General features: G+C 46.4%; 1 protein-coding gene across 1 annotated transcript; it reads left to right on the forward strand.

Moving 5' to 3' along the window:
• Positions 1 to 8,272: 8,272 nt before the first annotated feature.
• Positions 8,273 to 13,341, forward strand: THITE_2120977 (uncharacterized protein). Its single transcript, XM_003656357.1, has 4 exons — positions 8,273 to 8,574; positions 8,645 to 8,948; positions 9,013 to 11,729; positions 11,784 to 13,341. The coding sequence occupies exons 1-4, from the start codon at positions 8,383 to 8,385 to the stop codon at positions 13,077 to 13,079; spliced, it is 4,509 nt and encodes a 1,502-aa protein (XP_003656405.1). The 5' UTR covers positions 8,273 to 8,382; the 3' UTR covers positions 13,080 to 13,341.
• Positions 13,342 to 13,798: the final 457 nt, after the last annotated feature.

Raw genomic sequence — 13,798 nt, forward strand, 5'->3', positions numbered from 1 at the left:
AAATAAGCTATAGAGATCTAGTCGTAGATCTTAGCTAATAAATAAGTTTATAAGTAACTATCTAGTAGAACTATTAGCCTACCTCCCTTTAATAAGAGGCTATTATCGCTTAGGGTCTAGTTGATATTATTCTAATAGGTAAGTTCCTAGAAACTCTCTAGGGCTTTACTCTCCTAGTTCGCTTTAAAGATAGTATCTACTAGTTTATATCCTTCGAGCTACTATAAGTAGGATAGCTTAGATTCGTTAGCTTTAATTTAATAGATTATATATCGTAAATCGCACTTAGTAGGCTCCTTAGATAGTAACTCTAGTTCCTCTAAGATCTATAAGTCTAGCTTGCTCTTAGGGAGGACCGTCTAGGTATAGTAAGCTTCTTAGACTTCCTTCTAGGTAGCGAGCTCTTTAACCTTGTAGAACAGGGCATTAGTAACAGTGTTCTACTTTCTAAGGCGGTAGACAATTTGAAAATCTAGGGCAAAGAGGAGCTTAGCCTATCCGACTTGTTATATATTAAGTAGCCTCTTCTATATAAAGTATTGTAACGTATAGTGGTTAAATAAGATGTTAAACCACTACTAGAGGCTAAGTAGCATTGGGTACTATTTTTCAATAGTATATACAATGGCAAAGAGCTCCTTATTGTAAATAGAGTAATTGCTTTCTAGTCTAGACATTATTTTTAAAAAGAACGTAATAGGGTACTAACCATTATTATACTTCTACTAGAAGACTCTAGCTATAACTCCACTAGATATATTGACTTTGATTTAGCTCTCTCTAGTAAGATTATAGTATTTAAGGAGTAGGGTATTAGTCATTCGCCTCTTAAGTTCTTAGAAGGCTTCCTTATACTCTTTGGTCTACTTGAACAGTTTTCCCTTAACGATTAGGCGCTATAGGGGGTATATAATCCTTCTATACTTATAGACAAATTGATAGTAAAAGTTATAAAATCTAAGGAAGGCTTGTACTCCCTATATAGTAGTAGATCGGTCCTAAGAAACTACTGTCTCGATTTTCTTCAAGTCTACTTAGACGCCTTTAGTGCTAACGATAAACCTAAAAAACTTAGTTTCAGTAGTATAGAATTTATATTTCTTAATATCTACCTAAAGACCTACTTTATATAGTTTCTAAAGAATAAGCTATATATACTTATAGTGTTCTTCTTTGTTCTAAGAGTAGATAATTAGGTTATTGATATAGGTGGTTATAAATATGTCGAAGTACTTGAAGAACTAGGAATTGACGAATCGCTAGAAAGTAGTAGGTCTATTATATAGGCTAAATAGCAGGACTTTATAGCGAAATTGACTATAGTAGGTTTAGAAGGTTGTTAGATCTTCGCTTTTAGAGGCAAGTCGAATTCAGTAGAAGGCTTACTAGATATCAATCTTAGTAAAGATTTTAGTGCTTCCTAGTTGTTATAAGGTTTCGTTAATATAGGGTAGTAGATAGTAGTCCTTGATAATAACCTTATTTAAAGCTTAGTAGTCAATGTAAAATCTCTAGGTCCTATCTCTTTTAATAGCAAAGAGTATAGGGAAGGTGTATAAGGCAGTACTTAGCTTAATGAAACCCTTCTATAGGTTCTTAACTAGGTACTTTTTTATAATCTCTAGCTAGTCGAGGGTATAGAAGTATAAAGGGCTTACTCACTAAGGTAGTAGTCTAGTGAGTTCAATCTTATAATTGTATTTACGTTTTAGTAGTATCTTATTAGATTCCTTTTTTAAGAATATATTAGTAAATTCAATAAAGTAAAGGTACTTCGTAATTGCTTCTTCGACTTAGGCTTAGACCTCTTTGTCTTTATCGTTAAGGAGTTTACTAGTTTTCTTAGCCTCGATAGCTTAGTCGATCTAGGCGATTATAATAAATCCTAGTATAGAATTCTCTTGTTAGTTTCCTTTAAAGAATATTTTATTAAAGGCTATAGTAGAGATGACTATAGCCTTAATTAGGTCTTCTAGAATCTATAGTCGCTTACCCTCTTCTACCTAGGAGGTGGCCTATTCCTCCTTTTCTTTAGGTGTTATAGGTCGAGTATAGGTTCTTAGAGAAATAAATTCCTCGCTCTTTAGTGCCTAGTCTATCTTCTAGAGGCTATTGTCCTATATACCTCTAAACAACACCTTCTATAGGGGTTTCTTAGGGGGTTTAGTAAGATTACTCCTATTAGTATATATTTTAGAGACTTTAAGTTACACTAATTAGTATAATCCTAGGTCTACCTTAGGTTATACTAATTAATATATTTCTAGATCTTTAGTAGGTTATACCAATTAGTAGAATTTATTAGATAAAGGTTTAAAGAGTATTTCTCTATACTTTAGTATTTATAGTTGCTATTAAGCCTTCTAACACTGATCTTAACGCTTTATCGCTTAGTCTCTCTATTTAATATCCTTTTAGTGTTTAGGGTTTAGGGCCTTAGGAACAAAGGAGTTGTAAGGAATCTTAAGGATATAATTCTATTCTAGATTATATAGTTTATCTTTAAGCTAGATTAATTAATATTGGCGAGTATCTAGTAGAATATTATAGTAAACGAGCTACTATTAGCCTAGTAATAGCTAATGCTCCTTTCCTATATTAAGAGCTAGGAATAGGGTATCCTTCTATATTTTTTTATTAATTTAGAGATCGAATCTTAGAATTAAGTCGATAGAGTTGGTAGACTAGCTCTAGAAGTCCTTTATAGAGATTAGAGTCTTAAGTAGTATCTCTTTAACACTAAGTTTCTTAGCGATTTACTTTATATAGGTTCGATTAAAGAAGATATATCTATTTGCTCTAGAGTCAACGAGTATAATGATAATAATACTAGTTCTATTAATAGCTAATGTATAGGGGAAGGAGAGACTCTAACTATCTATAAGCTACTAAAGGTTTATCTAGGTAACTGCTAACCTAATATCTAGCCCTAAGCTAGAGTCTACTTTCCTTAGGGCTCTTAGTTTTTTAATTTAATAGTCTTAGTCTTATTTTCTTTAGCTAAGTTTGTTATTTTTTCTAGGTCTACCTCTATCTTTTTAATCGTAGCTACAATATATTTTAAGCACTACGCTTTTATATAGCTAGTCTCCTAGTAATAGAAGCATTTACCCTCCTCTTTTAGGGTATTACACTCCTTCTAAGAGAGCCTAGGAGATCCTAATTTAGCCTTGCCTCCGCTAGAGCTATCCGACTAAAGGGTCTTTTCTTTCTTCTTTATAGGACCTAATCCTCTACTTAGTTATCTAGATCCTAGTAAATTGGATTTTCTATCCTTTTAATCCTTTTTAACTATCTCCTAGAGCAAGGAGAACTAGTAACTAAGGCAAGTGAAGTCGTTAAAGCTGATATTTAGATCAACTAGATCTCTCGCTATCTAGAAATAGAGGCTCTAAGAGAGTCGAGTATAGAACTTCTCCTTCTACTTATCCTTAAGTTTCTTAGACTTAATAGCAAGGTAGATAAACTTAGTAAAGAACTTATAGTAGGGTATAGATCCTATCTTTAGGGCTACGAAATTGTTCTTTATATAGTAGAGCTTAGTAGAATTAGTATAGAATCTATCTAGAAAGTTGAACAACTTGTCGAGATTAGTAATCAGTTTTACTATATCTTCTTCTAAATAGGGTATAAAAGCCTTTATTACTTTGCTACTAATAAAGGACATTATATACCTAAATTTTAAGTTCTTTGTCAAAAACAATTTATAGTTCTCTTTAATCTTCTAAAGTATAGCTACTTTCTATACTAAATACTTTAGGTCTTTGCTATCAATGAATTTCTTAGAGTTAGTAATCTTTGTAGTTTTTATATAGGCTATAGATTTAGAAGTCTTTTTAATTATTAGGATTAGACGATTAGGATTATATAACTTCGAGTATAACTTGGTTTATATTAGTTCAATTTAGGTCAAGGGTATAGTTTAGCTCTATAGATCGACTATATTAGCAATCTTCTTAAGGAGCTCCGTCCTCTCGTCTTCCAGTGCTATCTTATTATATAAGAGTATCTCAACTTAGGCGTATAAAGTAGAAAGTTCTTTAGGGTTAGAGACATTGCCTTGTTCTTGCTTAAACTGCTAAACTCTTATAAATAGCATTGCTATCGAATTGGCTAGTACATTGTAAGTGACTTATAGGGCTATAGCTTACCTAATTGCTATATTATACTATATAATAATCAATTGGATTATCTTAATAAGATCGTTGCCCTATAACTGATCGACCTATTTAATATTCAATAGCTAGACCTCCTTAGGAGCGATTAGTTTATTATTCTAAGGGAAGTAAATAATAGCGATATACTTGTTCTTAAGCCTTATATAATACTTAATTAAGTCTACCTCCTATTCTTTAGCTAAGTATTCGATTTAGCTAATTTAGTTAAAAAACTTAGGAATAGGGTTTATAAGCTTATATTCCTTAATCAAGTTGGCGGTTATATAGGTTTAGGAGCTAAACGGAGTTAAATCACTAATCTTCGATTGAATTTAAGTACCTCGGTTACCTCCTACGTTAAACTTACAGAGGTCCACTAGATCAATCTTCTAGGTGTTCTAGCCCTGTTTAGTAGGTCTAGGAGTATAACCTATATTTTCCGTTTTACGAGCCATTGTAGAATTATACCTCTTTTAGGACTTCTTCTATTAATCGATATAGTTGAATCGCCTTGACAAGGTAATTGTATTGCTTACTACTAGTTAATTAGAGGTTGCTTCGCTATCAATAACCTATTGTATACTTGACGGTTTGTCCTTAGTACTAATTAGTTCCTAGCTAACCTATTGTACTATATTGTTGGTAAGTCGAAGGTTCTATCGGAGATTTAGGTTCCCTAGCTAACTAAACTAGTCCTGTTGGGAAAGGCTATATTAGATATTATATTGCCTTTATAGGCCTATAGTAGTAAGACTTAAAGTAATGTTATAGTAAGGTAAAACAAGTGCTAGATAACTTATAGTTGAATTGATCCTCGATTGACAAAGACTTTAAGTCTAAGGAGAGAGAAGGAAACTATTAATATATAGATGGAAAACTATACTTAAATACCTTAGGTAGTACGTATAGATAATTTGCAGTAGAGCTACAATTTGCAGTAGGGCTACAAAGTCTATACGTTGCAGGGTAAGATGCGGTTCGCCTTATTAGCACGTTTTTCCTTATCGGCAAGTCAACCCCTCCTTCCTAATCTAGAAGTCGACTCGAATCCTATAGATCCATCAACTCAGGAGGTCACGTAAGTGTATAATCACGTGACAGGTCTGTGCGCAAGTCATATAACGGTGGTCAGCGTGCTGTGCCGTCACAGATATGCTATATAGCTAGGCTAGGTCGGTGGGCCTCTGGCTGGGCTAGAAAGGTAGGCAGGATGGAGGGTAGGAAGGTAGGTATTTTCGAACCTAGAAAATGGGGCCTTTTTATAGCTAAACTGCCTATCTGGCTGATTTGGCTAATTTAGCTGATTTGGCTGCCTACTTGGCTGATCTGGCTGATTTGGCTGATTTGGCTGCCCTGGGCGATTTTGAAGGATTTGATAGCTTTGTGTTACACGCAGATGGTTCTTGGTGACCATCTGGCGGTAAACGTGTGAGGGTGAGAAAGATTAATGCCTCTCAGCCTCGTCAGCTGATGAGGCGGCACTCCTGAACACTAGTATGTGTCACAAAAGTATGTTGATGCAGTCTGTCTACCTACGAAGGGGTTCCGGGTGAGGTTCCCTTTTTTAAGGGAACGCTCGTCACCCCTGACCGCGGTGCGGTCATGGGTGCCCTTGCCACAGTTGCGTGTGACACTTTGATAGTGGTGATGCTTTTTTTAATGGTTTAGTCGATAGTTTTGTTGAATGCAGTGCTAGAGCTAGGAAGCTGAACAGGTGGGTAAAAAGGCCGATTTTTGGTTGGCTGCAGGGCCCTGTCAGTAAGTGGGTAAAAAGTGGGGCGAAGAACCAAACTAACAAACAAACTAGGGTAGAACTGTAGTTACCTTATATATAGGACACTCCTGGTTTGTTTGTTAGTTTGGTTTTTGCCCCCACTTTTTAACAGGGGCCGACAGCCAACTAAACTCGGCCTTTTTGCTCACCTGTTCCTCATCACTCTCCGAAATCCAAGTTTGATTGAAGCACGTTTAATATCGATAAAGCAGTGTATTAAACGCCATTTTTACTTCGCTAACTGGTCAGATATCAAAGGAAGCTATATTGCACTTAGAAGCTATAGTGCTCTCTGACTTTCTATTGCCGTTGATTTATTTTGTGCTAAGACGGCTAGGAAGATACCTGTGATTTAGAGCCCCTAGCGTGATCCATCATAAGTACTAGACTAACAAATAAACTAGGGGTGTACTGTAAGTACACACTATGCTAATCCAGATAACGCAACCTATAGCCACGGCCAATGGAAGGGACTATGTACATAGGTAGCTTGCATAGTACATTGGTTGGATAGAAGAAGTCCTTTTTTACGCTTCATGCCTCATCACGCTAACACAGCAAGCCTGCGCGGTGGACGTTAAAGAGGTCCCGCCAAGACTAATTTCAGCCAATTGTCGGCAATGTTTTTACAACGTTTTTACGTAGCCACGATCGCTAAGGCGTTTACACTATTGCCAAAGGTTAGTTCAGGGGAGGTGCAAAAGGCGGCGCTAGCCCCCCGCTAGTTAGGGTTCAGGTTATAGTTAAGATACAGGTTAAGGTTAGAGTACGGATTAACTTCGTTTTCTTTTTTTTTGATTTAGTTAAGGTTTCGCAAAGTTGTTGCTACGAGTCTTTACGAATCTTTGCTATCAATGTTGCTCAACATCGTCGTAGCCCTGCTTACCTTTGGCAATTTGTAAATACTTGTAAACGGTAGATTCCAAAATTAGTCTTGGCGGGACCTCTTTAACGACGACCGCCTACGCATTATCCAAAGTGAAGGTACAATTACTCTGTACTTTACTGCGTAAAGCCTGATCGAGTCTACTCCTGAAGCAGGGTCGGGTGAACGTGGCCCAGTCTTGGGGCCTTTGAGTCCGTCGCCGGGCCCGCGGAATCTGTTCCAAGACTCAGACTTTCTGACCACAGCAGAATGGAATCGCGCGGTCCGAGTGGCCATGCTTGCTTGTTTCTCATCGAACACCCGCCGAGACACCACATGCAACCAGGAAGCGGAGCACCGCCTCGCACCGAAACGTACCCAGGTATCCGGAGCTAGCACAGTAACCTTCTATTATTTTCCCTCGCTAATAACACATGCCCAGGTGGTTTTGCTTGCCGAGATTTCCGGCAGGGATCCTCGCCTTGGCGGACCCGCACCTGATTTTGGGGAGCGGGCATCCCATCCGCGTGTGTCCAGCAAACGTCACCCTATGATGCAATTTGCTGTCGAGACAGCTCGCCAAGAGACGGACGAGAGAGACGGGAGACGTGATGCAGTGTAGGTAGTTTACGGTCAGATTTGTCCGCAAAACGGGGGTGCAGAACCTCAAACATGGAACTGCGGAGCTGTATTCCGTACTGCCCGTGTAGTAGAGTGTCCCTAGTAGAGATTGACACCTACTGCGTAAGCTGCGGCGCCACCGGTTCACGCAAACACTTACTGTACATCCGTGTTCCGTTCATTGTGCCGCAGCATTTTTCGCGCCACGAGCAACGCCAGCTGGCCCAGGATGAGCACCGATGGGGTTGTTCATGCTCCGTTCTGCTCCGCTCAGCTGGCAAGCGCACAAGGAGAGCGGGATTGACGAAGCCTCAGCCACTGCCATCGCTTGGAAAGTGGGCATGCGTCTCAGGTGATGGCCCAGTTCGGCTGAGCCGGCCACAGGTTCAGCAACCAACGTAGGCCACCTTTCCTGAGGCAGTTAAGCGCACTGACCGCAACAAGCAGAGTTGCATTACACTAGTGCCTTTTAAGGCCCTTCTGACGTTGCACCCCGATCTCTGCTGATCTCCAATTCCATCCCAGCTGGTCCCGGCTTGCCAAGGCCGCTCGGAACAAGCTCAACAATGAAGCATCGCTCAATCAACTACACTACTTACCTTGGTACATACACAGCTCGTGCGTGCTGTTGCTCTTCTTGACTGCTCACGGTTCGCAGGTCCAATTGTTGCTCTCCTGCTGCCGTTGTTTCTGGGCGGCCAGCCTGGCTCCGTCCCTTTTTCCTAGTTCCGTTTACATTCCTTGAACCGTTTCAACCGGCGTCATTCGGTGCGCTTTGTGCCTCCCGTGCCGTCATACCGGAGCTCGAGACCCAGTTCCGGCCAACCCCCAAGCTGCGCCTATCTGCACCCAATCCCCGCTGCCAACGGACACACTTTCATAACGCCTCCTTCCACTGTCCTGGAACCGATTGACTAGTAAAGGCTCCCGACAGCGGCAGGCGTCGCGGAGAAGCGCTCGTCAAAATGGCGACTGCTGTGGCCGCCAACGAGCTCAAGCAACAGGGCGCTATCGAGGCCTCCCGCAACCCCAACAACAGCGTCACCGCCGAAGATGCAGAACGAAAGATTGTCGAGGACAGCAGGGAGGCCGGCGTGACGGCGTTCACTTTTGACCCCAATGCCAGCGCCGAGCAGAAGAAGGCCCAGGCCAGAGCTGTACGTGTTCGCCGCGCTCCCGCCGCACATTCCCGATTGTTCGCTGGCGCCCGGCTCTGACAGTATGCAGGCAATTCCCGAGGGCCTCCACCACAGACCCAAGGGCGTAGCGATCGTAACCGATCTCGACGATGGAACCAAGGCCGACGTCGAACTCCCCTCGCCCTCCAAGGCCGGCGCACTTGCGGTTGCCAGGACCGAAGACGGGAAGACGCTTGTGGACGGGAAGGTCGATGAGGAGGAGGAGGAGGATTGGGGCAAGACGGGCTGGGCCCCCAGGTTTGGCTGGCCTACCGAATCGGCGCACGAGGGCGAGAGCATGCTGGACCACACGACGTGGGTCGAGTCCCAGTTGTCTGAGAAGTACTTCGGAGGTACGTGCCCTGTTACCCCTCATGCGCGGACCATGGGGTGCAGGCTGACAACGTCATCGCCCAGACTGGTATCACAACGCGGCCGTCATTGTGTTTGCCTGCCTCGCCTCGTGGCTAGTAGCCGTGCTCGGCGGCGGCCTTGCCTGGGTCTTCATCGTCATGGCCATCTGCGCGACGTACTACCGCACTTCTGTTCGCCGGGTGCGACGCAACTTCCGCGACGATATCACACGCGAATTGGCGCTCAAGAAACTCGAGACCGACAGCGAGTCGGTCGAGTGGATCAATTCCTTCTTGGTCAAGTTCTGGCCCATATATCAACCTGTTCTCGCGCAGACCGTCATCAACGCCGTTGACCAGGTCCTGAGCTCCGCTACCCCGGCCTTTCTGGACAGCCTGAAGCTCAAGACTTTCACGCTCGGTTCGAAGCCGCCCAGGATGGAGCATGTGAAGACGTATCCCAAGGCGGAGGACGACGTCGTGATCATGGACTGGATGTTCAGCTTCACACCCAACGACACAGCCGACATGACGGCTCGCCAGATCAAGAACAAGATCAATCCCAAGGTGATCCTAGAAATCAGACTCGGCAAGGCGATGGTGAGCAAGGGTCTCGATGTGATCGTCGAAGACATGGCCTTTAGCGGCCTGATGCGTCTCAAAATCAAGCTGCAGATCCCTTTCCCGCACGTCGAGAAGGTCGAAATGTGTTTCCTGGAGCGGCCAACCATCGACTACGTCTGCAAGCCGCTCGGCGGTGAAACCTTCGGTTTCGATATCAACTTCATTCCCGGTCTTGAGAGCTTCATCATGGAGCAGATCCACGGCGCCCTGGCTCCCATGATGTATGCGCCGAACGTCTTCCCGATCGAGGTCGCCAAGATGTTGGCCGGCACCCCTGTCGACCAGGCTATCGGCGTGATCGCCATTACCTTGCACGGCGCGCAAGGGCTGAAGAACACGGATAAGTTCTCCGGCACGCCCGACCCGTATGCCATGGTCTCCCTCAACGGAAGGCAGCCGCTTGCGCGGACCAAAGTAGTCAAGGAAAATTCGAACCCCCAATGGAACGAGACGCACTACGTCATCGTCACGTCCTTTAATGACTCTCTCGACATAGATGTCTACGACTATAACGAGATCAGGAAGGACAAGAAGCTCGGCTCCGCATCGTTCGCCTTGGAGAATGTCGAAGAGGTCTACGAGCATGAAGGCGAGAGGCTTGAGCTCAACCTAGACGGCAAGGCAAGGGGCGTCTTGCTCTGTGATGTCCGCTTCTTCCCCGTCCTGGAGCCCCAGAAGCTCCCAGACGGGACAACGGAGCCGCCTCCGGAGTCTAATCAGGGCATCCTGCGGTTTACCGTGGAGCAAGCCAAGGAGCTCGACGGCACAAAGAGCATGGTCGGCCTGCTCAATCCCTATGCGATGCTTCTCCTGAACGGCAAGGAGGTCCATGTCACCAAGAAGCTCAAGCGGACGAACAACCCCATTTGGGACAATGGCTCCAAGGAGATCTTGATCACGGACAGGAAGAATGCCAAGCTCGGGGTCGCTATCAAGGATGACCGAGATATCGCGGGAGATCAGCTGATCGGGACGTACCATATCAAGCTGGACGACATGCTCGAGCTCACGGCCAAGGGGCAGGAGTGGTACAACCTTGCCGGCGTGAAGACTGGTCGTGTGAAGATGATGGCCCAGTGGCGGCCGGTGACCATCGCAGGCATTGCGACCGGTACGGGGGGCTACGTGACCCCCGTTGGAGTCATGCGGCTACACTTCAAGTACGCCAGGCAGCTACGCAACGTCGAGGCCCTCGGCAAGTCCGATCCGTACGTGCGGGTCGTAATGTCGGGTGTTGAGAAAGGACGCACGGTCACATTCAAGAACAACCTCGACCCTAACTGGGACGAGGTACTCTACGTGCCCATCCATTCCCCGAGGGAACGCCTCCAGCTGGAGGTCATGGACGCCGAAAATGTGGGCAAGGATCGCAGTCTTGGTCTGACCGAGATTTATGCGGGTGATTACATGGCCCAGGACGAGACCGGCGAGTGGCTCGTCCACGACCAGAAGGAGGAACGCCACGACGGCCTACGTATGCATGGCAAAGGCGTGCCAAAGGGAGTCCTCACGTATACGGTAGCCTTCTACCCGACTCTCAATGTCGCCGATCCCGAGGAGGAGGAGGAGGAGAAGGAAAAGGAGAGGGAGCGGGAGAGGGAGAGGGAGAGGGAGAGAGAGAAGGATCCTGACAAGCTGAATGGGGTTGACGGCGACAAGGACAAGTCCTCCTTGAGTAGGCCGTCTCTCGATGCGAGATCGTCTGCCAGACAGTCTCTGGACGTGAGGACCAACGAGGAGAAAGAGCCTGACGCGCCACTAACGCCGAAGACCCCGACCAGCCCTGCCTTTGCACCGTCTCCCAGGAGATCGCGAGACGATAGGGAACCTCCGAAAGTCTATCTCACTCCGCAAGAGCTCCTTGGATACGAGTCCGGCTTGGTCATTTTCAGACTCATGGAAGCAGAGCTGCCCAAAGCTTCCAGTCAGATCGAGGTGTTCGTCGACGACATGGCATTCCCGTCATACGTGTCTTCGGCAGCGAGGACACGACACCACAAGTTTGATGAAATTGGCGACTGCTTCATCCGCGAGCTAGAGTTTTCGAGGTTAACGATCAAGGTCACGGAGAAGTCGGAGAAGCAGGAAGAGGGAGACAAGCAACATGTTTTGGCTCGGTTGTCAGGAAACACGCTGGACACTCTTAAACAGTGCCTGGTAAGCAACCGGTTTTTGATATCCACCTCTCCAACGCGAGCTAACCTGCCTCAGAACAACCCGACCACTTTGAAGATGAGGGATGAGGACGGCGACGTGTACTCAATCAAGGTCAGCCTGAAGTATGTCCCGGTCAAGATGAAGCTCGACCCGAGCGAGAGTATCAACAACATGGGCAACCTTCGCGTCGACGTCCTGGATGCCCAGGATCTCCCATCTGCTGACTCGAACGGGAAGAGCGACCCGTACGCTAAGTTCGAGCTCAACGGCCAGGAGGTGTTCAAGACGAAGGTGCAGAAGAAGACGTTGAGCCCTGCGTGGAATGAGACCTTCAACGTGCTTGTGCCCTCCAGGATGGCGGCCAAGTTCAAGGCGACAGTATGGGACTGGGACTTTGCCGACAAGCCCGATTTCCTGGGCGGCACAGACATCAAGTTGGACCAGCTCGAGCCGTTCAGGGCGCAGGAGTTCAAGTACCCGCTCGACGGGAAGTCGGGCGTGCTCCATCTCCGGATGCTCTTCACGCCCGATTACGTCACCCGGACTAGGCAGGGCACGTCGACCCTGGTTGGCACATTTGCGGTGCCGGGCAGGATCGTGACGGGCGTTGCCGGCGTTCCCCTGAAAGGAGGCGCGGCCATCGGTCACGGTGTTGGCAAGGGCGCATCATTTCTTATGCGCGGGTTGCGCGGCAAGAAGGACGACGACAGCGTCAGCATCTCGTCCCGAAGCTCGGCCGACATCCCGAGGATCACCACGGAGAGCCCCCCGGAGAGCAAGCCTGCTGCCGCGAACGGCGGGCTTTCGGTGCAGCACAGCCGGAAAGTGAGCGTGGGGGCCTCATCAATCCACAGTGCCATCATCCCGGGGGCGTCGTCAGGCACCGCGTCGTTCACAGTCATCTCGGCATCGGGCTTTGCCCCGTCTGCTGATGTCTATGTTACCGTCACACAGGTCAAGGATGGCAAGACCAAGCAGGTGGGCAAGACGAAGCATCACAAGCCCTCGAGCGGCATGGTCAAGTTCGACGAGACATTCCGCATTCAGTGCACGCCCGACGCGCAGTTCAAGGTGGAGGCCAAGGAGCATCACACGTTTGGCAGCGACCACCCGCTGGGCGAGGCGCTGTATTTTGTGGACGACTCGAATACCGGGGCAGAGAAGTCCCTGTCGGTGGGGACTGGCACGGTGGTGATCAAGAGTTCGTTCGCGCCGGCTGCCACCGACGGCGCCGACAAGTTGGTGCCGGATAGCCCCAAGTCGGCCAAGTCGACGACCAGCGGCATGAGGAGGAGCTTCTTGAGTAAGAGGGAGCTGCGTGTGCCGAGTCGAGATGGGACACCGTCGTAGTTGGGTGGGTGGCGGAGGGAAGGGATGAGGATTATCTAAACTCCTCTTGATATCTAAATGTTTCTTGCCTAGGATACCTTTTTATTTTTCTTTCTTTTCCTTTTTTTTTTTTTATTTTTCTTTCTTTTTGGGTCAGGTAATCAATGCTTCAATCTTGAATTCACCATTTTGGGTACCTGGGTAGATCAAAAATGGCGCGGGCAGCGAGCAGACTGAGCCAAAGTTATGGTCTCTCAACACTTCGTTGGCAAGCTAAATGACGGTTGAAATACCTTCACGGGTCATCCAGTTATTACTAGCTCTGAGTTCGTGATGACAGAATAAGCATGGAGCCTTCTTAATCTACGAGACGGTCTGGATGTGCTTGGAGAAAACGGATCACGAAAAGACGCTCAGTTGAAGGACGAGGGATAAGAGGGCCAAGAATCAAGAAGAAGAGACTAAGGAGAAAGGAGCGAAGGGCGAGAAGTGTGAACTTACTTCATTTCCAGATGAATTTGAGATTGGTGATCCCGTGCTAACAAATGCCTCGCATTATCTCGTCACCTCAAGAGCAGAATGGTATCCAAGAGCTTACTGGGTTGACGAGGACGAACAAGGCACCACTATTCTTACCTAACTCTCCTTTAAGCAACTTCGACGCATCTTCACCTTCACCTTGTCGTATACACTGGGCGGGTAGGCCGCCCCGTACTTTTGCCTCACGGCATTGTACGACC

The sequence above is a fragment of the Thermothielavioides terrestris genome, chromosome 5 (genome assembly GCF_000226115.1).
Source record: "Thermothielavioides terrestris NRRL 8126 chromosome 5, complete sequence".
In the NCBI taxonomy this organism is placed as follows: Eukaryota; Fungi; Ascomycota; class Sordariomycetes; order Sordariales; family Chaetomiaceae; genus Thermothielavioides; species Thermothielavioides terrestris.